The sequence below is a fragment of the Colletotrichum siamense genome, assembly GCF_013390195.1.
Source record: "Colletotrichum siamense strain Cg363 chromosome Unknown KSG_Cg363_contig05, whole genome shotgun sequence".
NCBI lineage: Eukaryota > Fungi > Ascomycota > Sordariomycetes > Glomerellales > Glomerellaceae > Colletotrichum > Colletotrichum siamense.
Genome location: NW_023501018.1, coordinates 3,955,915 through 3,979,298, shown reverse-complemented (window position 1 = coordinate 3,979,298; position 23,384 = coordinate 3,955,915). Strand labels below are relative to the sequence as shown.

The 23,384-nt window shown below is 47.9% G+C and overlaps 8 protein-coding genes across 8 annotated transcripts; 4 read left to right on the top strand and 4 right to left on the bottom strand.

The window, feature by feature from the left end:
- Window positions 1-1,856: 1,856 nt before the first annotated feature.
- Window positions 1,857-2,960, bottom strand: CGCS363_v008640 (putative oxidoreductase; the record flags this gene model as incomplete). Its single annotated transcript, XM_036640489.1, has 1 exon — window positions 1,857-2,960. One exon carries the CDS (start codon window positions 2,958-2,960, stop codon window positions 1,857-1,859), a length of 1,104 nt encoding a protein of 367 aa, XP_036494707.1.
- Window positions 2,961-3,703: 743 nt separating this feature from the next.
- PXG3-1 (putative peroxygenase 3) lies at window positions 3,704-4,705 on the top strand (the record flags this gene model as incomplete). The annotated part of the gene is made up of 5 exons (XM_036640488.1): window positions 3,704-3,854; window positions 3,908-3,996; window positions 4,062-4,094; window positions 4,148-4,511; window positions 4,563-4,705. 5 exons carry the CDS (start codon window positions 3,704-3,706, stop codon window positions 4,703-4,705), a joined length of 780 nt encoding a protein of 259 aa, XP_036494848.1.
- A 946-nt stretch (window positions 4,706-5,651) lies between these two features.
- On the bottom strand, window positions 5,652-6,758 carry CGCS363_v008638 (uncharacterized protein; the record flags this gene model as incomplete). Its single annotated transcript, XM_036640487.1, has 1 exon — window positions 5,652-6,758. One exon carries the CDS (start codon window positions 6,756-6,758, stop codon window positions 5,652-5,654), a length of 1,107 nt encoding a protein of 368 aa, XP_036494850.1.
- A 3,681-nt stretch (window positions 6,759-10,439) lies between these two features.
- CGCS363_v008637 (uncharacterized protein) lies at window positions 10,440-11,060 on the top strand (the record flags this gene model as incomplete). Its single annotated transcript, XM_036640486.1, has 3 exons — window positions 10,440-10,523; window positions 10,594-11,000; window positions 11,054-11,060. 3 exons carry the CDS (start codon window positions 10,440-10,442, stop codon window positions 11,058-11,060), a joined length of 498 nt encoding a protein of 165 aa, XP_036494839.1.
- A 372-nt stretch (window positions 11,061-11,432) lies between these two features.
- CGCS363_v008636 (uncharacterized protein) lies at window positions 11,433-12,431 on the bottom strand (the record flags this gene model as incomplete). The annotated part of the gene is made up of 3 exons (XM_036640485.1): window positions 11,433-11,694; window positions 11,795-12,277; window positions 12,355-12,431. 3 exons carry the CDS (start codon window positions 12,429-12,431, stop codon window positions 11,433-11,435), a joined length of 822 nt encoding a protein of 273 aa, XP_036494840.1.
- Window positions 12,432-13,429: 998 nt separating this feature from the next.
- ge1 (4-O-methyl-glucuronoyl methylesterase) lies at window positions 13,430-14,827 on the bottom strand (the record flags this gene model as incomplete). Its single annotated transcript, XM_036640484.1, has 1 exon — window positions 13,430-14,827. One exon carries the CDS (start codon window positions 14,825-14,827, stop codon window positions 13,430-13,432), a length of 1,398 nt encoding a protein of 465 aa, XP_036494835.1.
- Window positions 14,828-20,764: 5,937 nt separating this feature from the next.
- On the top strand, window positions 20,765-21,141 carry CGCS363_v008634 (uncharacterized protein; the record flags this gene model as incomplete). The annotated part of the gene is made up of 2 exons (XM_036640483.1): window positions 20,765-20,863; window positions 20,926-21,141. The coding sequence occupies 2 exons, from the start codon at window positions 20,765-20,767 to the stop codon at window positions 21,139-21,141; spliced, it is 315 nt and encodes a 104-aa protein (XP_036494837.1).
- An 851-nt stretch (window positions 21,142-21,992) lies between these two features.
- On the top strand, window positions 21,993-23,372 carry CGCS363_v008633 (uncharacterized protein; the record flags this gene model as incomplete). Its single annotated transcript, XM_036640482.1, has 1 exon — window positions 21,993-23,372. One exon carries the CDS (start codon window positions 21,993-21,995, stop codon window positions 23,370-23,372), a length of 1,380 nt encoding a protein of 459 aa, XP_036494845.1.
- Between the last annotated feature and the right edge of the window lie 12 nt (window positions 23,373-23,384).

Below are 23,384 nucleotides of genomic sequence, written 5' to 3'. Positions count from 1 at the left end.
TCTCTTTCAACCTCAATGTGGGGCCGGAGCAAGCTGCCGCGCAAGGGTCCGTTGAGCCACTCTTTCTCCGTGACTCATTTCCATCTCCACTACCCAACATGAGCAGGGTTAGGGCTTTAATCGTCAACATCCACAACTGGTCGGTTAGCTCAGTTGGTTAGAGCGTGGTACTAATACATCATCAGATGTGTTGAGTAATGCCAAGGCCGGGAGTTCAAGCCTCCCACTGATCATATCCTTTTGCTGCTCGATGCTTGATTTTTGTCAGCGTACGCTGTTCCCCAACCCACTACTTGCTATCTTTAGACTCACTTTGCGACCGAATCCTCTTAGTGTTGCGGACATCATCTAATTTCTTTTCGCCGTGGAACATGAAATCATCTTTATCTTCGCTGACGAGTTGAGTCACCTGCGCTGCTACAGGGGAACAATGCACCCACCGGACATTATGGCAGTACATGCCGACCTGTAGACAATTGCGAAGCCTAAATCGTTGTACGGAAAACAGGTCGTTCACTCCTCTCGGCCGAGTTGTCTAGATCTAGACATTCTATGCGGAATCCAACGGTGATCATCTGAACTAGAAACACATGGCGAGGAAGGTGCAAGGTTCCCATCGTACACGTTCTGTCCCTCAGGGCCATATGGCATGCATTTCTGGCAACCGTTACAGCGTTCTAGAAGTTCTAGAGAAGATGCTTGAGACGATGAGAAGTCCGCAAAAGCATCATTTCGGGTTTTGCGATTTGCATTGATACTCTCATGACCGAAGGTGTACAGAGGATCCTTGTCTTTGTCTATTCGCTTCAGCTTGTGCACATATGTCCTGATGTTTTCGTCGTTTAGGTTCTCCAAAGATTTCTTCTTTGGGAAACTGGCAAACGAGGTCAATTTGAACCGGCTATGTTCATAATTGAGATGAACTGACTTGGCCAATCGTTTCTATGATCACAGTTCCCGGCAGAAATATGCTTGAACACTGATGTCCGAAAGCCTAAATTTGATTGGGCCCAGGTTTCAACTCCTCGATCAAATCTCAACGGTCGTGCAGGTCGGGAAAAGTCCCTGCCGTGAGCGCACTAACAGAGAAACATCAGGCAGATCTGAGCACCTCCCAATCACATGGTCGATGCACCTCTGTTGTGCGTCGCTCGCTCGGCCATTGCCAAGAGATGAACGTGTTTCTTGACAATACGCCGTGGCAACCCATCGGCAGGACGCCGGATGGTTGCGGCTCGGGGACGCAGGTTGGTTTCGCTTTTCAAGAGAGCTGCCAACAGCTACTTGACAGGAAGCCGTTGTCGCCGGCTGGTTTGAGCCCAAACACTGTCCAAGCGTTCGCCGCCCATCAATACCACCCTTCAAATCACGAGAGTGCGTCAGAGATATTCTCGGAAGCTCGTGGGGAAATCCAGGCAGAAATGACAGGCTCGTCCCATGATGTGCGACAAGGAAGCCTCGTATGTCGCGTTGCGATGCCGGCCAGGTTCAGCGTTGACATGATGAATCGCCGTTGTCAAATGCCGCTATGGAAATACAAAGGCCACCTCTTGTCCTGTTCGTCATCATTCTGAATCACTCTCAACAGATTCTCGTCGCCTTGGATGAACGGGTTTGGGAGCCAAGGGGTACTTGGGTCGCTAGAACTTCATTGCTTAAGTTCTTCGGTCACCGATCAAGTTCCTCGACATGAGCAAGGTCCATGTGTCACTTTTGAGGATTGTTGCCAATGTTCATTTTCTTTCGTATACAGAACCGCTAGATAGTTTGGCACGCTATGGGCAGAAACAATCAACTGTCGCTTGCTTGTAGTTCACAATCTCTTGCTCTCGCCACTGTCGTCAGTGCCGATTTGTTTATCCCTGCTGCCAGAGTGACGTAGTCTGGCCTTCGAGGCTGACCTTATCAATAGCGATTACCTCTTCCTCGCTCAATCTCCAACCAAGCGCTTCGATAGCCTCTCTTGCCTGCTCAGCTCTACGGATGCCGACGACCGGAACAGCGCCTTTGCCGATGTTGTAATTGAGAGCAACAGAAGCCGGGCTCTTTCCTCGCTTCTCCGCGATCTCTCGCAAGACGGCGATGGTTGGCTCAATATCCTTCATATCGTAACTGCTGAAGCGGTACTCCTTAGGCGGTGGGTTCTCAGGTGTGTATTTCCCAGACAAGCGCCCTTGCCCAAGGGAAGAGTACGATTGGAAAACGATGTCGCTCGCCTGGCACTTTCTAATGCCGCCAGTGATCTCGGGGTAACGACGAAGCACGCTGAACTCGCACTGATTCGTAGCCAAAGGCACGTTGTGCTTCTTCAGCTCGTCTCGGATCTTGAAGACGTCCTCATTGTCGTAATTGGCAACGCCCACAGCTCGGGTGAGACCTTCCTTCACGCACTTGGCCATGCCTTCGGCAATGTTTGAGAAGCTCTGGGGATGGATAGGTCCATGAACGAGGTAAATGTCGACAAAGTCGAGACGCAGGCGTTCCAAGCTGGCCTTCAAGCTCGTAACGGGTGCGTCGACGGGGTGGATGAAGTTCCCCGCCTTCATGGGCGTGCTGAAGAATTTCGTCTGCACCACAATGTTGTCGCGAGGAAGACCTTGCACGAGGTCGCCCACGATCTTCTCGCTTTCGCCGTTTCCGTACGCCTCCGCGGTGTCGATGAAGTTGATTCCCGCGTCGTAGAGAATTTGCCATGCCTCCTGGATTTTGATCCACTCGCTCTCGTCATAATGCCATGTCGCTTTGTCTCCCCATGACCAGCCGCCAATGGAAAGGTAAGAGGCCTTGACAGGGCCATTGACTGCGGGAAATGACTGACGGTCTCTGGCAGTTGGACAGAAACTTTGAGGCAGAACATTTTTGCCGGCCAACTCTGGGTCAACTGCCTTTGGCTTGTTGGAATGGAACCCAGAGACCGAGGATAGGCCGGTGCTGAGTGCGGTTTGCAGTGCTTGATCCATGGTGACTGGCGTATATAGATGTTATGAGAGAAAAATAAGTTTTGTTCTTGATTCGCAGTTAAGAAAAAGTTGGGCTTTAGTCGATGGGCACTGCAACTTGTTGGTTCTTTTATTGCTTCGCACAGCATGTCTGACCATTTTATAGCAGTGGTTAGAGATAGGTTTTTCCCATTTTCTTCATCATGGAACGACACAATGATTTCATCTTCCCGACGGATGTCTTTGAGGTCAGTTCAGCGTCATGCCACGATCTTCCCCAGGTTCACGAGCCCGATGGTCCACCTTTACCCAGATATTTTGTTCAGGCCCCAAGCGATTGGCGAATTGAAGCTTGTCAACAGATGGGTCAACATATATCATTATTACTGTCTTCCCGCTACTTCATGTCCGCGTGAATCCACCACGACGATGCTGACAGCGGGATGTTCTGCCCTCGATTGAAAGACGCGGCGACGCGATGTAGCATTCCTGTTCAGCCACATCGCGATGCACAAAGCGCACTTTGTGGCTTATTCCATCACATGCAAAATCAACACCAAGAGACCGTGTACCATTATGGCCCGATCGCCCAGTCTCAACAATTCGTGAAGAGACACTGACGTCACCATGAAGGGGTCATTGAATGTGAGACAGACACCAAGCAATCACATAGCTCCATAAAACCCGGCGTCGATCGCTTTTCTAATACCTCCATTTTGAATGGCTCTCACTCCTTGCACACATTTTTGACACCCATCACCTTCATGGCTACAGAAGGGCAAATGTACACCAATATGAAGAAGGCGTCCAACATGCTTGGGGAGCCGGTGATCTCGTCCATCTCGGAGGTCCCAATTACCACGCAGCGGAAGCCGTTCCTGCAGCCCGAGGATGACCAGAGACTGTCCCACACTGGTAGATCATTCTCCCTTGCGTTAGTAGAAAAGTGGACTTAACCATCGCCAAAGGCACTGCTCGGGCCAACATCGCTGCGACGCACGATCGTCCGAACGGCACGACGGAGTATGATTGGAACAAAATCCATCGTCATCAAACTGTGAGTGATCCTTCGTCGGTGGCTTGTTTGAGATGCGACTTGGTAACTAACGGGCATTAACACAGGTGTTGCAACAACACTGCGAGTTCTTCGACCGTGTAAGTGCCATGCCATCTATTTCATCGAACTCTGGTATCCTAATATCTATTAGGACCAAGATGGTGTCATCTGGCCACTGGACACCTTTGTTGGATTTTACAAGCTTGGCTTTGGACTCATTCTCTCAACACTCTCGGTCTTCATCATTCACGGCAACTTCTCCTACCCCACAGTGCGCGGGTACCTACCCGATCCCTTCTTCCGCATCTTCATCGACAACGTTCACAGGGATAAGCACGGAAGTGACAGCGGCGCATACGACACGGAGGGCCGGTTCAGCTCTCAAAAGTTCGAAGACATCTTTGCCAAGTATGCCGAGGGCAGGGACTACATGACCATTGGTGACATCTTTGCCATGCTCAAGGGCAACCGGGTGATTCTCGACCCTGTTGGCTGGGGAGGCGCATTCTTTGAATGTTAGTAACAATTCTCATTCACTCTTATGAGTGACACTAATCCTAGGACAGGGATGGCCACTTACATTATGCTATGGCCTGCCGATGGCCGAATCTGGAAAGAAGATGTCCGTGGAATTTACGACGGCAGCCTGTTCTACACTATTGCTGCCCGAAGATCCCAAAAGAAGGATGTCCAATCTAAACACAATTAGTGTATGGCATTATCTAATCGGTATATCAAGCATTGCTCTCTGGGGTCATGTGATAACCCGCCTTGTATGCTCATTACACACGTAGGCTACGTAGCAAGAGTTGATCTGTACGGGCATTTCACTGGATGAGAGCCCTTAATCTTTCCAAGAAGCTTTGCTGCTTCGTTGCGTGATAAAGAAAGTGTAGATAATCAGATACATTAAGACATCGGAGACACCATGTCTCCATCACTGATATGTAATGTGGGCGATTGTATTCTATTCTAGTCTAGTCACAATTCTGTTCATATGAAATTCACCCTTCGTATGGAAAACCCCGAATCAATCGCATGTGTGACGGTATGTTAAGTGGATCAAATTGATCTGGACAGGAGTAGTGCATCCTTACAATAGAACGCCCATTTTCAGGAACAAATACATAATCAATGAAGTCGTTTCCAAATCAAAATTTAGTAATCATCCCATGATTTGGGCGAGAAATTCATTCAAGGTGCCTACCCCGCGTCACATCAATGCACCAAAATCCCCCCTCCCTCTCGGTCGCCGAAGCTTACTCGGCCGTGCGGAGTTCGTTGATCATTGTCGGCAGTGACTATCAATTAACATCTCGCAACATCAATAGCAGCATGGTTTGGATGCGCCCGCCTCAGTTTCTGGTAACGGTTGAATTTGAGGATATCAACGAAAGCGTTCTAGTGCGTTATGCGTCCATCGTGAAGCTCACGACGTTGATTTGAAGTTGTTGCAGCTTGGTGCCTCCTGAGAAGCCGCGGGGCGTTGATGAGAGCACAGGGCTTTTTCATTTCTGTTCTTGTCACTGTCGAGGGGCGAAGTTGGAGGATTGTTGAAGGTCATGACATCGTAAATTAAATAATCTGAGTCGGTATCTAAAATCTGTTTCTTTCTGATATAATCCCATGGTCCAAAACCCCAAATCGTAAGATCGTCAATAAATCGACTGTGAAGGAATCTCTGCCGCAGTCGCGGGGTCCTCCATATAAGGATCAGTCGGATAGAACTCCATAATGATGTACCACTGAATCAAGGCAGCCATCAGAAAACCCAGTCCACCAGTCAAGAATAACGCCGCGATAGCCATAGCCGCAGTCTTTGCGAGAAGGGTAACAACGCCAACAGCCAAGAAAGCACCAGCGCCGACCAAATTCCAGAGTCCATTCTGCCAACTGGCGTCGAGAATCTTGGGGACGTACCACTTGTCCTGAGACAAGTAGATCATCAGAAGACCGGCAATCACGAAAAGACCGCCACCGATGAGGAGAGGTGATGTTACGAAAATAATACCGGCGCTCGGGTGTGAGAGGTCCAGAACGCCCGGAATCCCAGACACGGCGGAGACGGTGAAGGAAGAGCCGGCGAGGAACTGAAGGATACCAGCTCGGAAGGCCAAACTGGGCAAGAAGACCGTTCGAAGCTCGTACCAATTAGCCCACCAGACCCATTCATCGCTGCCGAGTAAAGCTGGCTTGTACGCATCAGGCGCGTCTTTCTTCGGGTCCAACACGCCGCGGTCGACGTTGAAAGCCGCCAGCAATCCCATGAGACCGCTCAAGGCGAATAGCGCGCCTCCCAAGGTCTTTGTTGTTTGAATACCAGCATCCTGTCCTGGGAAGTCCAATGCAGGGCTCAGCAGAGGGATGAGAGTGAAGATGCCGTTGAGGCAGAAGCAGATACTGCCGGCGATGAACACCATAGTTACGAGCCATCCCATGTCGCGGTACGGGTAAATAGTGAGCATGGCTCCTAGTCGCGAGAATCCACTGCGATATGATGATGCCGTTACTGAGAAGACGTCCGCGTCCCGCTCCGGCTTTGCTGCTCTTTCCGCGTCACAGGCCGCTTTGTATGCCGCGTAGTCGATGTGGTTGAACGTGCGATGCCAGACGGCGGACGCGAACCGCTCGTCGGCTGATCTTGTTGAAGGTGGATATCCGATGGAGCTGAGCGAAGGGTAAGGCGATACCCAAGGCTTGGGCATGCCTCCCGTCCCCGGAGCCCTCAGGTAGGACACCCGACGAGGGTTGTAAGCGTTCATGATGACTGAAGTTGGTCGTCTTGCGATGTAGTGCCCCTTATTCCATTTTCTTTTTCTTGGCACGCCTTTGGTGAAGAGTGCTGATCGTTCGGCTGTGTCAACCGAGCAGCATCATGAAGAAGAGATGCGGGAACAGGTCCCTTATTTACGCCTCACGCATCCTTCGCCGGAACGTCATGATCCCTCATCGGGCTTCTAGCTTCGCACCATTTCCTGCAAGCCCAACCCCTCCGGTGGCCTGAGCATGAATGTTAGCCCACATCGTTTCAGTGCGTGCGTATTGGAGGGAACAGACGACATACGGGGGACGCGCCGGAGGAGGACCCAAAGGTTCACGCCGTAGAGTGTGTTGGTTCTAGGCGATGGGACACCTGAACACTTGATCCCCATGTCGCTCTCGGCATGCACGGGCGGGAATTTCAGACGACGTGCGTCCCCGCGTCCCCTCTCTGCTTCCTGGCTGCCTGTCTGCCCAAGGGACGCCCGACTTCTCCACGACTGACCCTTCTCTGAGACACGCATTGCCTTGAGTCCGGTTGATAAGCTGTCGTCCAGAAGTTTAGGACAGAGGCTGGGGGAGGAGGGCCGACGGCAGGGATTGGCCGCGAGCGGCGAACTCTGTCCGGGTTTGAAACAAACCTTGGACCCCCTCCTCTTGATGGACCTGCTGTCTCTCACCAGCAGTAAATAGTAAATTGCATTGCTACTCCTGCGTCTGTATGCGCAGTTGGTCCGTGATCTCACGCCGACTTGGTCGCACCAAGGCCGAAGAAACTTCCCAGGTGAAGGTCCCCGACTAAGGCGGCGGCGCATAGCATGCAACACAGCAACCAACACGCTGCGCCTTCTCCTCGAACGGCCTAGCGGCAAAGCGGAATAATTCTCACTAGCTCATATTTGGGCCAGCTAAGAGGCCAGCCTACCAGTCCGTTCCGGCGCCCGCGCATGTTTTGGTGTCGGCAGTACGCCGTTTAGTCTTTCGGCCGCCGCCTAGTGTCCGCAGCCCCTTGCAGGAAAAGGGGAGAATGCAGGGGAAAATCCCACGTTCTTCTCCAGATCGCCAGATCGCCCTGGATCCAGTATTACCAGTCGCATTTCGATAAGTGATTGATCTTCGTCGAAGAAATCACGAACTGGCGCGATTTTGACTCTTGGAGTTGAGGCGGCGGTTGATTGAGGCCCAAATGTTAGTTCGCCCTGAGGCTTCGCGTCATCCAAACAAGCTGCCCTCCTTATCCGAAGTGTCCCCAACTCTGACTTTGGTCCTCAGTCTTTTCTTCACTTCCTTCTCGCTCTCGTGAATGAGGCTTCCTCCTACTAGCTGACTCCCACCTGAGAAAATCCGAAGCCACCTCAGTCCAGGAATGCCTAGCTTGTTTCCAACCCACATGTCGCCTCACGCTAGAACAAGCCGTGAGGGTACATTTTCCGCCAAAAATGATTTGTTTTGAGTTCGGACTTTTTAGCCACCTTGTACACGGATCCCTGTCTAGAACATCGGCCACCACAGCCGGCGCGCACACACGCACGTTAGGATCACAGGTTGGTGCCTGTGGCTCTCTTCCTCTTTCCCATGGCGACCAACCTTCCCCCGACTCATGCAAGACGGGCGCTGGCCAGAGTCTACTGCTTGCGAGCTTCTCGGTCTGATGTTTTTGTCGAATGCTCCCCATCTTGCGCCCTCGGCCGCTTCCGCGACAGAGTGGAACGCTGGCTAACCGGCGCCGACGGGTAGCAGCTTAAACGCTCAGGGGCAACTCTGTCATCTCGGCTCCGGTCGATCACGAAAACGCAAAAGATAGCGAGAACGAAAAAAATGCATCGCGGGTAGTATTGTGCCGCTCTGTTTGGCATAGGTGTTGTTAGCGAATTCATGTTGGCAGAGAAGCGGAATGCCTTGTCCAGCGCCAAGCTGCGTTGCCTCCCCGTTACGAAGATCTGCGCTTGGAGGATTATTTATGGAAACCTCCGAGCCTCAAGCGCCAAGCGCCGCCAAGCACAGACTGAGCGCTGTTCGCATTGCTTGATCTGAGGCTCTCGAGGGAGTGTTCGTGAGAATCTGCAGCCCGTATCACGCCGCCAAGAGCACAGCCAAGGCGGGTAGACAGCCTTGGCGACCACGAAGAGGAAGAGAGCGCCGCCTCAACGCTGGGTTGACAAGGTTGGGCGGCCCTTTGATGAGACCAAAGGCACTTCAAGACAGGTCGGAAATCCAGCTTCCTGGTAGGGTGTCACTCGCTTTGCCAGGATCACTCAGGGACTACCACGCTGCGACAAGGGTGACCGCTGACCCGGCCCCCAAACTCTATGAGATCGCGATTGCACAACGGCCTTGATGTTCTGTGCCGGCGGACGCAGCCCAGGGGAGAGCCAACCAGATGGCATTGGTTCCTGGAGTCTAGATGAATTCAGGCACTTAACGGTCGCAGGCTGTAATTCTTCGACGCGCTAAGGATTTAAGAATGAAGCTTGGTTGTTAAGATTATTGGGTAAGATTATATGTTTATATCGATTTGGATTTTCGGTGCCTTGTTCCCGAAGGACTAGTCCGCAGGGTGGGCAGCTGAGTTCCCCCAATCATCTGGAGAGACGACCTTGTCCAGACGTCAAGCTTTCGTGAGTGCGGGAAGTGGGGAGGTTGCCAGCTGCATTGAGCGTTGAGCAAATAACGTTTGCCTTGAAAGTCAAGCAGGTATGTGCGCATGAGCAAACAAACCTGATTTCAGACGGTTACCTGACAAGTGTCTGTCAATTCCAGAGTCTTGGGCTTGACTCGAAATCCCCTCCTCGCTTACGCTTAACGCCAAAGTCGAAAAAAAACAGGGCGGATTCAGGGCGTTCGATAGCATTTTGGTGAGGCTTAGACACGTAAGCTGGAGATAACAGAAGACTTTCCTCCATGCTGATGGAACATGGCTTAGTCGCTCTCGAGATAATGTAAGAACCAGCCTATTGTTGAAGTGGCCTATCATTCGAAAGGCTTCATAGACCCTCAAGGCTCAGACAATCGCAAATATTGTCCCAAACCAGGTGTCCACATGGGCTGATCCGACATTCGACGGCAGAAGCGGCACTGTAGAACTTTGGAGAGTAAACGGCTGAAGGGTGAAAAAAGCTTGCGGTCCGCCGTCTACCCGTTTGAAGAAGGAACTTGCCGCTTGTCATCCGAAGTTGACTGTTCGTCCTGGGGGAGAGGAAAAGTGGGACACCATGAATCGACCATCTCCTCGGGCTCACCACCAGGTTCTCCAGCTCCTAAATCTCGTGAGAATGGTTGTGGATAGTTGGACATAATGAGCAATCTGTCCTGAGAAGGTGCGATAGGGGTTAGTCAGCAACCGGAATAGTTTCAATCGAGTAATTCACTGTCAGCTTTGAGCAGCTTTGATGTGAGGCCTAACAAAGGAGGTTATGAGGCATGGAAAGGCTTTTGGTCAGGCATCAACAATCACCAGCAACCGCGCCTTCCCTTTTGAATACTGTTCACCTACGCGCTGATGTCTGCTCTCCTTCACAACTTCCCTTTTCTCAAAACACTGTCTCCTTCACAAAACACAATCTCAACGCTTTGCTGCCACGACTGTATCGTAATTGCCAGTCAAAGTTGTTTTACAAACGACGGCATATCGAGACACGTCTCATACAATGCCCCCCTGGGCAATTTGAACAAGTACCCAAACCATGGACCGAAAAGTCGCAAACGAGAAGAAGACCCGAGAAGCCGCGACGATGGACTGGCCCAAGATGCCTGGCCACTACCCCAAGGTCAGCTCGAGCTGAGACAGGCTTCTCTCCTTACTCGTACCTCCTGAGCTGACAGAAGGTTTTGCTTCAGGGAAAGACGGCCAGCTTCGATCTGTCAGAGATGCAAAAGACCGCGAACTCAGCCGCCAAGGCGCAAGCGCCGCCGGCACCCCCCACGCCCACAGTCACCATTGGTGACAAAGTCAACGAGCTCCTGCAATGGCGCGAGGGCGTTGACCAAAAGCTTGATGAAATCAACTTCAAGCTCGATCATCTGCTCAACGAGACGCTAAAGTCTCGCGAACTCGAGAGTCAGGAGACAGCGATGGGCACGAAGCTCGGAAACGCTTGTTTCCGCCTCGACAGTCACCACGAGACCATCCAGAGCATCAGCCAAAGCCTCGCGGCGGCGAATAGCCAGGTCCATCGCCTGACGAACGAGCTTCGAAGTATCAAGGAAGCCAATGAAGTGACTGTGACTTTCAAGTCTACCCGACCGTAAGTGGCGGCTCAAAAGTTGATCGAAGCATCCAGACTAATGCCCTTATCAGACAGTAGAAACGAGATGCATTAATGTTTGGAGTTTGGCACAACAAGGAGCACAGCACAGGAGTTGTAAGGGAGAAGGTTTTTTTTTTTTTTTTTTTTTTACTTGCGAGCGCTTTGGCATTCTGTTCTGTCAGGTTGCACGGATTCGTTCGCCCCAGCGTCGGGGTCCTGTCACGAAGTTTGGCATTGAGCGATTTCTGCGACAGGCTTTGCATAGAGAATGGTGGAGATCACTATTGGTTCGGTCTGACTTGGTTTGGGAGCATCAAATTCAGACTTCAGGGCACATTCGGTTTGCTTGGTAGTGGGTTGCAGCGAAGAGTATGCCGTTCGCGTCAAGAAGGATAGACATTTTGTTAAAACATGGAGTCTGTACCAGAACTATCTTTGCCTTGCGAACCAGATCGACGCTCCAATGAGGGGGACGATCAGGCTTGCCATTTTGAGACCAGTCTTCTTCCACGACGCGAACAGGTCCATTGTCGCCAACCTTTGGAACTCTGCGGTGTCATTGACTCTGGGGTAGGGGACGTCCGGAATGTCTTTGCCAATGAAGGGGCAAAGCTTGTCCCAGCCCAGGCCATCCTCCAATCTGACCACAAGAAGCTTCTCGGGAGGAATCAACTCCTTGACAGCTTTGTTACTGTGTGGCCGGTTAGCCTTCCGACACCTGACAGCCGAATCCCGAATAATTGACGGCGATCACGTCCGCGCGCGCGAACGATGGGCGGGAATGAACCTACTGCGCGTTGTATAGCTCGACGCACTCATCCAGCTCCCTCTCCTTGTCTCCGCCCATGTAGCCTCGATAGAGAACTCGTCGGAAGCTGTGGCCGAGCTGGGTCAGGTAGTAGGTGTAGGCGTCGAACATGCCAATCAGACGCACGGAGGGCGTCGTGAAGAAGGTCGCCATTGGCTGGAAGGTCTTGGCCACGGAGCGCCGCCATGCCTCGGGGTCCCGCTCGGTCAGGACGAACTTGGCGTCCGGGTATGCCGCCACGAGCTCGGGGAGGAACCACGCGGGCACGTCGGTGACGCTGTCGTAGTCCCCGAACCACTTGTCAAAGTCCTCTCGGGTGAACTTCTTGCCCTCGCCCAGGGACCCGGCACGGACCGCGTCGTCCATCATGCGGATGTGTGACACGCCATTCTTGAAGACTTCCACCTGGTGGTACGGCTTGTAGCCGAGGATCTTCAGGGCATGGTAGAATCCGTTGGTTGCGTTTCTAGAAATGACATTGTCAGATCGTTGGGATACATTGGGGGCCGTCCCACTTGTTTGTTATGGCATAGGGTTGCGTACCGTCCGAAACTGAGTAGGATAACCTCCTTCTCCCGAGGGTTTGGGTGAACTGGTTGGCGGTCGATGAATCTAGACATCTTTATTCCTTGCTAGTCTTCAATTGCGTGATTGTAGGCAACGATGTCGTGATCGAGGAAGTGCGATGGTAGATATTATCAACGGGTGCAGCTCCCAGAGGCGACAGGGGCATCTCGGAAACCGCCTCGTTGCTGCTTACCTCCGGCCATTCTCGATGCACGACGTGGTGGACATATCACATACCCCGCGGCTGATCCCCAGCGCTAATGCGGTGAACAACGCACATCGCCGGTCGGGGGAATCGTTCCGTCTGGCATATCGAACCACTCATGCAGTCTTCGTGGGTCTTGATGTGGTGTTGGATATATCATTTTGCGTTATCTGCGAGGGTTGCTGCAACCAACGTGTCGCGAGTTGTGGGGCGCGGAGTAGTTTTAGGTCAACAGAAGCGACTATTCGCAGACATTGTACGAGCTTCACACGAGGGCGAAGGGTACTTGCATGAGAAATGCTACACATATCCACAATTAGATGTAAAATGAACACGCGGGATTACAAACATTTGTAGGTACGGAAATCAAGAAATATCCGAAGGCCGAGACATTTATGAAGAAAAGAATCCGCTTCGCTCGCGTCGCGAGCTCAACAGACTCTGCGGATTGGTAGACGAGATTCTTTCTCAGTTGCTCAGACCCTTGTGACTAGATACCAGTTTCTTTGTAGCGAGACTATAGTATCCAAATGATTAATTGGCTTCTCTTGACATGATGACAAGCAAGAATGTTATGATCGGAATGAACATAGTAACAAAGACCCAGGCAGTTAAATTCCTTGAAACTTGCCTTTGTCTTACGAATAATGAAAACACTAAAACTGCAAAATGTGTGTATGGGTCAACCTATCATAAAGGTTGACGCTCCCACTGGCACTTGTCGTCCTGCAGCGAATGAATGCATTCAATTAACCGAATTCCATAGCTGAGCATTTAATTCCAACCATCCTTCTTTCTTCTCTGAATGAGTGTTCCAAATTAGCCTTGTGGTTGCCCTGAACTATCCTAAGACAGGGCCGGCACTGCCCAGGGCGACCAACTGTCAACATTGAAGTTATTGTATGTTTGATCGGTCCGGTAGACACTTGTCGAGCCGCCAGACTGCTTCAAGAGGAACTTGTTGATGAATGCAGTCAACTCGCTCTGCTGGGAGCTCGGGAAGCTGCAGTGCGCATGATTCCCAACCTGGCTGTATCCGAAGGTATCAAGAGACCCCAGGGCCTGCCACTGCTTTCTAGCCCCTCCCATGCAGCCATAAGTGCTCATCGTCCCCAGCCACTCGTAGTCGGGGTTCTCCATGATGTAAACCGGTCTGGGTGCAATTAGACCAGCCAGCATGTGGTGGTCAAAGGGCAGTTGGTTGACGTTGCTCGTGTACTGATTGAAGTTGGGGCTGAACCACGGGTTCTCGGTAACGATCTGTTTGGCGTCTTGGACCGTGAATCCGTTGCGGTTTTGCCAGTCGGCGATGCGCCAGCATCCTGCACCGCCGGCACCAGACTCCTGGGGCAAGGTAAGCGCGATGCGGGAGTCGAAGGCGCCGGCGACGAAGGCTCCCTTGCCGTTGCGGGAGCAGCCGGTCACTCCCAGCCGCGTGGGATCGATTCCGACGGATGGGGTGAGCTCAAGCGCGTCGATGATTCGGGAGACAGCCCACGACCACGCTATCAAGGCGCCCGCACTGTGTCCGCTGCCGTAGAGGTCGTAGAACTTGCCCTTGCCGCGAGAGCCGCCGCCTTGCTGCTGGGCGATCTCGTCATTGTTGAAAGTGATTGTACCGACGGTGGAGGGAACGGGAATGCTCGCGGCGCCGTAGGCGATGATGGCAGGGACGCTGTTGCCACTCGGCTTGGAGATGGTCACGGCGAAAGAGATGGACTTTCCACTGTCCGAGACATTGATGGTGAGCTTGTTTCCTGAGTAAGATGCGGTCACGGATTGCGGCTTGGGGGGCAACGTCCCAAGCTCCAAGCGCTGAAGCTGTGAACTTATCTCGGCCTGTCGGCAGCTCCAGTCGGCTTTGGTCGTGACCTTGCCTCCGTCCTGGAAAGTAAAGGGGTCCGGCAAGACCGAAGTGGATGCGCCGAGCCCGTTGGGCAGAGCGGGGCAAGCAGTTCCACCTCCCCCCGGCGCAGTGGAGGTACTGGTGACGGGGCTACCCACCGAGGTAGTCGAGGTCTGCAGGGTGGTCGAGGGGGGCTGCGGCGCCGGGGAGGACGTCAGTGGCGGACTTCCGGGAATGCATTGCGAGTACCAGTCGTTTGTGTAGCGACAGTAATAGCCGGTGATGCAGGTTGTTCCGCCAGTGTGCCCAATTCCACCACATTGAGCCCATGCTCCCTGTTGCGCAACTGCGTGTGGGCTTAGAACGACGACTGCCGCCGCGAGTTGAAGATATTTCATGTCTTATTTCTTCGGGATTTGAGATACGAGAGCCGATCAATTGAATTGTGAACAACCTCGCGAGATTGAGAACTAATTTCTTCATTTCTTGGGACTTTTTATACACGTCTGCATGTCGCCAAGGCGAACTTTTCACGATAATGATCAGAAAGAGAACGGAATGTCAACTTTAGCGTACCAAACATTCGCCCACCCCGAATAGGACTTGAGCTGAAAAGCAGTGCTGTAGACATTCTACTGTTGGGACATCCCGCTTGTTGCGTGGCATTGAACCGATCGCGTGGTCTTCCGGGAAAACAGCATTTCAGGCTGAATGGAACAGTCTGTCTTGATAGTGCCCCAACACTCCAAATGCGGATATGTCCATGGTAGAATGGTGTCAGCTGGCCAAATTCAGCTTTCAATTTTACCTTCTGCAACAACTGAGCCTTTGAGTTGAGATGTGTGTGTGGTAGGCAACGCTCCAGATGTTGGGTGGCATGATCAATTGATATGCGCCAAGTAGACCTCAGGCAAGATTTGGGACCTGACTCATCCTTATTAAACTTGGTTGGCTGAAGACTTTGAGGAGGTGCGCCCTGGCAATATGTAGGCCTTTGACACTGGACGCCCACCCAGCCGTGAGTTCCCGACCGAGGGCTTTGTTGTTTAGGCCCTGATCTGCCATATTCTTATGTTTCTAGCGCCTTCGCTATAGCTATATAAAATAAGCAAAAATGCTGTTTTTTACTACGCTATTCTATTTTAAGCCTGTTTTTTACTATATAACTTAAGAAGAAGCTAAAATAATATATATAGACGCTTAGATCCCTCTAGCTATTATACTATACTAAAAATTAGCTACTAAGTAGTAGGATTAATACTTTTACTACTTAGAGAAGTTTAATTACTTAGCTTTCTATTTATAAAGTTATAGAACGAAAAAAGTAGTATTAGCTTTATAGAATAAGATCTTAAAATTATAGTAGTAATAGAGAAGTTAGTGAGGATACTAGAGAGGGATATTCTTTATTATAAAATACTTAATAAGTTTATTAATATAGAGACTTTAAATAGAGGTTAATTTTTTATTTACTATAGAATATAGTAAGCTTAAGATAGATATTTATAAGCTCCTTAAATTAGTAATAAATAATAGCTTTAATAAAGTATAAGTAGCTATTTTTATTACTATTACCTTTAATAATATTATTAATAATAATAATAATAATAAAGTTAATTTAGTAATATTTAAGTAAATTATAATCTATCTTAGAGGAGCTACTAAAGCTATTTAAATTACTAAAGCTTTACTTATTAAATCTAATATTAAGTTTAAGGATATCTTCTAACTATTAAAGTAAATATTTAACTTATTAGTATACTAGCTATATTAGTATAATATTAATAATATTTAATACTAATTAGTTAAGTATAAGTTATTAATTATACTATATATCTTAGTATTTAGAGAGCCTTAGCGTAATATTACTTATTAATTTAAAGTATTATAGAGTATAGTATTAAGAAGCTTTTATATTATAATTAACGCCCTTATTAGCTTTTATAAAGAAGTAGTAACTCTACTATTAGAATTATATATCTTATTAGATATTAAGCTTAACGCTAAGAATACTATCTTTAATAGGTATATTAGTACTATTAATAAGATATTAATCCCTATCTATATATTAGCTAATTAGTAGAAGAGGTTTTTTAATTAGAAGAGTAATATCTTATAGAATATCTTTACTATAGTGAAGTTTAACTATACCTTCTTATATATACTTATTAGTATAGAGGGTAGTATAAATAATAAAACCCTACTTAGTTATACCTTTATAAGATTATTTAAAGTAGAGATAAGTTAATTTTATCTTATTAATACTAATTTTAGTAAAAGTAATATTAGTATTATTATGCTATTTATTAAGTAGAAATACTACCTCTATAACTACTTTAAGTTAAATATAAAGCTATAGTTAAGAAAAGAGTTATATAACCTCACCTATATAAAGCTAAGGAGTATTATTAAGAGGGTTTTTAGCTTAGTAAAGCGAAAATTTAAGATTATAAGGAGTAAGAATATAGCTAAATATAACTTTATAACTTAGGTTAATATTATATATACTATAATAGTAGTATAGAACTTTTTAGTGAAATCTAATAGCTTATATATTATTAACGCGTAGTAAGTAGAAGCTCTTAAGAGGGCTAAAAATTAAGTGAGATTATAAGTAAGTAAGAGACCTAAATATAAAATCTACTTTAATCTTACTATATAGCTATAAGAGGTATATTAATAATATCTTAAGAAGTAGAAGGATAAGTTATAGTAGTAAAAATTAAAGTAGATTATTATATAGTTAATTAATTTAGTATTTTATAGTACTTAATAGTAGTTACCTTTAATAAGTAAATATTTAGCTTATTTAGTACCTTCTAACCCTCTTAATATTAATATTAACTTTAACTTTATTACCCCTCTTAACCTTACTTTAATATTAACCTCTATAACTTTCTTCCTCACTCTATAGGTATAAAAACCTTACTATTAAGATTAACCTAACTAATATTATTACTCTATAAGAATAATAGTTTATTATCCTTCTTTTATAAGCTATTAAATACTACTACCTTTATTATTACTATTAAGAAGAAGTTTAAAATATTAATAACTCCTTCTAACTTAAAGTTAACTTTAAGTGAGGTCTAATATATATTAATTACTTTCTAAATATTATTAGAGCTAATAGGGTATTAATAGCACCTATTAGTAAAAATCTACTTTATATATTTATTTATATAGTCTGCTATTAATATATAACTATCTTTCCTCTTCCTTATTAGTAGTATAGCTATAATGTTTTCTAAAATTAGCTAAATATTAATATTACTATTTACTACTTTAATCTTATCTAAATCCTATTATTAACTTATCTGCTTATAGCTATAATTATTTAATGTTATAATAAGTATTTATATAGTAATAAGTAGTATTATACTTAATACTATAGTAGCTTATAAGAAGGGTAAGTATACTACTACTTTAGTTATTAATACTCCTACTAACTAGTTTATAAGCTTACTTACCTCCTTATATATAGTAGGTTAGTAAAAGAGTATATCTCTTACTTCTATAATATTCTTATTAGTTACTAACTCTAATAGCTAGATTAACTCTAAAAATATCTCTATACTAAGTAAACTATATTACTTTACTTATTAATAGCTTAAGTATATAATATATTAGTTATACTAACACTCTTAGGTTATTAAGATTTTATCTAATTTATTATTATACTTAACGCTAGAAAGTCTTATTAACGCTTTAACTTTTTTAAATAAAGTATAAATAGCTCTATATTTACTAATAAGAGCTTTAATAGAGAAGAGGTCTCTTAGGAACTTTATTACTAAAATAAGTAAAATAATACTTATTAGCTTCTCTAGTATTACTATCTTTATAATAATACTACTTTATTAATACTTAAGAGTAAAGTGTAAAAACCTATTATAAAAAGCTAGTATTTAATATATCTTTTTACTTATTTAATTTTATTAAGTTAACTAACTAAAGCTAAATTAGCTAAATATTAATAGAGATAAAAGTTTATTAATAGGAGGTCCCTTATCCTCTAAATTAAGAGGGGAAAACTTAGCTACTTAGATCTTATTAAGCATTATCTCCTATATACTAAGGGGGCTCTTATTATCGTTAAAATACTTAAAATTATAGTTTATTTTATAGATTACTCTAATATATAAAAATATATTTAAAAAATATAGGATCTAAGTATTTAATATTAAAATTAGTAAATTTAGGTAGCTAGAGCTATATATTAGTAATTCTATATTTACTTAAGTATAAGGGGTTAATAAGATATTTATTATTTACAGTCACTTTGATATTTTTAGTTAATATTAACTTAGTAGCAGTATATACGCTATATCTATGCTTCTGAAGTAGAGCCCTCAAGGGGTCAAAAAATATGAGAATGTGGCAGATTAGGGCCTTATGCCGCACGTAGTAATTCTCGGTATGGAGCGTCCCACAATTTTGGATGCGCCGACCTTATTACCGCTAATGGCTCGGACGAGCGGCTGTGCATTTGATGCGCAACTGCCAGCTTGTATTTGAATTTTTAAAAACAAGGTTGCAAGGCCACCAGTATGTCAAGAACTTGCTCATGGGCTCCCCACATATTCCCAAAAAAACGTCCGAAATTCCCAAGAAACGTCCGGCAATCTGGCAGTTTGACGCCTAGCATGTCTTTTGCCAACACGGCAGTAACGGCAGTCTGAGTTTAGCGGTCCGGCCAAAAGGCAATGATCCCAATTAAGTGACTCTGGGTAGATTCTTGACCCACATAAGTGTGCGGTTGCTTCAATGTTCTGATGCGGAACATACCGTTAAGCCATCATACGATGTCATTCTAGTCGAGCTCCAGTCGGAACAAGCCATGAGGTGGAATACGGATATCGTGATCAGACTAGAGAGTAAGTAGGTTTAGAGGAACTTCGTCCCGAGTTGACTCTCACTTAGAGTCATCATCCGAGCTACCAAAAGGCCAGAGTAGGCAGGTGGTAGCTTTACAAGTAGAGTTTACGGAGTAGTCCACTAGCATAGAGTTAAGTCAGCAATTCGGATAAGTTGCCTTGTGTTTATCCCGTAATGTGGCGGTTAGGGATTAGGAGTTCCGGTAGCCGGCCCCTAAGCCGTAAGTCAGCCTGGAGATGTTTTAGGGGGTGGCTGTTTAATCCGGAACAGGAGTTGATGGAGCTCGGGCACGGCACCTCCGGAAAGGGGAAGTTAAGCATGTTCATCCGACGTTAAGGTCGTCCCGTCAGCATTATGCCGAATTCGCTTGCGGCTCTGTCGCCAGTGACATCCCATCTCAACTTAACTTCCTACCTATCATCTATGATGACATGAATCGCAAGTCGAATCGGTTGTGGACCTGCCCGAAATTTGGATCTGCGCCTTTGGAAGGAAGATGCCGATGGCTGGAGTGGGGCCATTCCGAGTCCCGAACCAACATGGCGCGGTCTTCCTCGTCGCCTTTCGATCACCTGGTGTTGAATTATCACCTCTTCAAGTTGTTTTGAAACCTTTGATCAGTTTAATTTCAACCAGCCTATTCAACAATTAGATGAACACATTAAAAGAAAATGCTGTGTTCACTGACTATTTTCCTGTCAAGCAACATATGAAACTGGAAACCCCTATGTTCCGCCTCTGCGCTCCCCGCAAACCACTAAAAAGGTCGGACGATTCATGCGCTAACCCACAACTCCACAACTTCTGTTATTTTAGGCTTCCCGATAGACATCAACCTAGTCTCGGCACGGGAATGTGGGAGAATCTACCCGAAGGGCCGAAGGCGATGGGCATTTTTACACATCAGTCAACAATCATCTGAGTTGTCAAACTAGCACTACATGCAACCTCGATCGGGCCGCGATGACGAATCAGAGGTTGTCGGTTCCTGGACAGTAATCTAATTAGCGTCCTTTACAACAAAGCTTGGCACTACATTGATATGCATATTATTCCGTAGTCCATAGTGAGCCCACAACCTTTGGCTGCAAATGCGGGGATCGTGGGCTAGCACAGCCCTGCCGGGCTCCTCGCGGGCTGTGTTCCGGGTCTGTGTGTCAGTGTTCCATCCGGAGATGATTTCCCAAAAGTCATCGTCCCCGTAGATGCTCAGGTTTACAGCACGGGTAAGGTTGGCGATGTGGGCAACGGCATAAGGTGGGAGGAGAGAACAACGTCACAAGAAGAGAGACCATATGGAGGTCAAGTTTCTATAAAGCAGGCGAAGATTCTCCTCCTTTAGACGATTTCTTTCCTCATCAACTCAAACAACTCAGTCAACAGTCACTCATTCGCTACCAACTCACAAACCACCACACTCTTTCACAACCAACAACCACTCTTTTACCACATTCAAAATGAAGTCTGCCGTTATCTTCTCCGCCGTCGCCCTCTTCGGCGCCGTCTTCGCCGCTCCCCTCGAGTCTTCCAACGAGGCTTCCAACCTCTTCGCTCGCGTAAGTTACACACAGTCTCGATTTCACATCGTCCAGATTTGCTGACAAGTCTGCCACAACAGAAGCTCTGCGTCTCTGAGGATGGCATTGCCTGCTACTACGACAACAACCAGTGCTACTGGCACGACTGCTCTGACTGCAGCTGCGAGGACGTCTACAACGGCGCCAAGCTGATCCGCCGCGACTGCACCGACGCCAAGGACGCCGCCACCTGCCCCAACGTCCCCGACCCCAAGGCTGCGACTCCCGCTCCCAACCCCAACCCCCCCAAGGCTTAAGACAATGACTCCGGCTTAATGGACTCTGTTTTGGGGACGTTCGACTAGGTGGAAACGGGACTTTTCGTTTTGTCTGATAATCAATAATACCTGAATTGAAAAGATTCTCGCAAATCCTCATGGAAGCTCTCATCCCTGCTTTTGGTGCCAATGGTCTGTGATCAGGCGGCGCTGACCCAATGTGAAGTCTTGTACTCCTAATTATAAAGGAGACCGCCTAATTTTCCTATGTCTGCGTGGCTACATTACCTGTGTAATTAGTTAATTATTTCTACTGAAGACGGTAGCAGAAGGAGTGATAATATGATAACGACGGCGACGACGATAATAGCAGCGACAACAACAGCAAGGTAGAGCACGTTACTACAGGAAAATTAGGCGCTTTAGCACAGGAAAAATAGGCTATCTCTTAGAAAATGGGGTAGCTGCCGGGGCATCTTGCCGACCTCTAAGACTTTTTACCGAAATGACAGATGCGATTGGTACGATCTTATATAGCTTGTCTTTCGAGTTCCGCCAGCCTTGTTGGTACACACACTCTAGCAGAGAGGGGTGATGATGAGCAGTGAGTTGGGCGTGGCAGGCGTTCCGGTTGAACAATCACAGTTGGAGTCAAAAGTCCCAACCAGATTAGGTAGAGAGGACCTGTTGCCTAGCTGTGCCGCTCGCAACTGGGACTAGCGTCGTCGACACAGCATTGCAATCTAAAAAATCACAAATCGGATTAGGCAGTCAGTGCTAATCGAGTCCGAGCTCCGCTATTTGAACTGTCTACTTAAGCTTCATTGCTCCGGCGCCTTTATTTCAACCACAGACGCTTTGCAGACTATATCCCAGCATATCAACCGGCCATGGCCAGATTGATTCAACTCCCCGCAGAGCTGCTGCAGAAGATTCTCTCGAATTTCCTAAACATCAACCACCATGTCGCTTACTTGGTCCTTCCCCTGTTCGAGCCGAACGCTGCCGACTTGGCGACTTTGAAAGCGGCTTCACAAACGTGTCGGGTCCTTCGCGACGCCGCTGAACCGCTCATCTGGAGACACCTCTGCCTGACGCAGCCCCGGCGTCAGGGCCACCCGACGACGCGGCAGCTGATCGGCCTCATCCGGCTCTGGCACAATCGACCCGAGCTCGCAGGCCACGTCCACACGCTCTACTTCTCCGGCGATGACCTGCCCTTCGGCCCTCAAGTGATCGACGAGGACGACATCGCGTTTGTGTCGCAGGTTCTGCAGGAATTCGGCTTCCAACTGTCGCATCCATGGTTTCAAGCTCCAGGGGATGTCTCCGACCTACAGCCGTGGCACACAGCGTTCAACAACCTCAGCTTCATCACGGCGCTGATAGTCCTCATGGCCCGGAATGTCAGAGCGCTCGACCTCTTCGTCGGCGGTGACTTCTTCAAATGCATGCCCAGCCCAGGAGAGACGTCCGCCCGCCTGGAGCTCTTGGACCGTTTCCGGTGCCACTCGACCACCGGCGAGTCCATGGCCCGCATGAACCCGCTGCTCCGGCTTGCCCCCAACCTCAAGAAGCTCCAAGTCTGGCGTGCTCGCCTCGGTCATGACGAAGACTTAGACTGGAGTGGGTTCACGTCGCTGGAGCTCACGGACGCCGACGTGAGTGAAGCGGCGATCGCCAACGTCGTCAGGTCCTGTCGTGGGTTGCGGGAGTTCACATTCTCGCCGGACACAGGCCACGCCCCGAACGAAACCATGGCGGCCCTTTTGATGCACGCTGGTACCCTTCGAAAGCTCGACATAAACTTCGGGGCCGAGGGGCAAGAAGATGGCCTTTGCGTTGGCTCGGTTGCAGCCTTCACCAGCCTCGAGGAACTCGGGATCTCAGCGGCGGAGATGGGGTGGGATGAAGAATGCACCCTGCACATGTTACCAACAAGTCTGAGGTCCCTCGAAATTCACGGCTACCCTAGAGATGACGAATGCCGCCAAGAGATTGAGTGGCTGGCGGGCGCAGTTGAAGCGGGGACCTATCCCAACCTCAAAGAGGTCTGGTTATCGGGCTGGGAGTGCGATACCGATCATCCGGGGCCGTGTTGGGGCACTTATGTCGACGAGAATAATCCGTTTAGAGAGGGCGTCGACCAGCACGGTTCCGACTGGGAGTACGATAGTGACGAAGAGGAGGACGGATGCGATGGCGGGAGGACGGTTACTGAGCTTCGAGCGATTCTCCTGGAGGCTGGTGTTTCCTGCAAAATAGTGTAGCCGTGAGAAGAT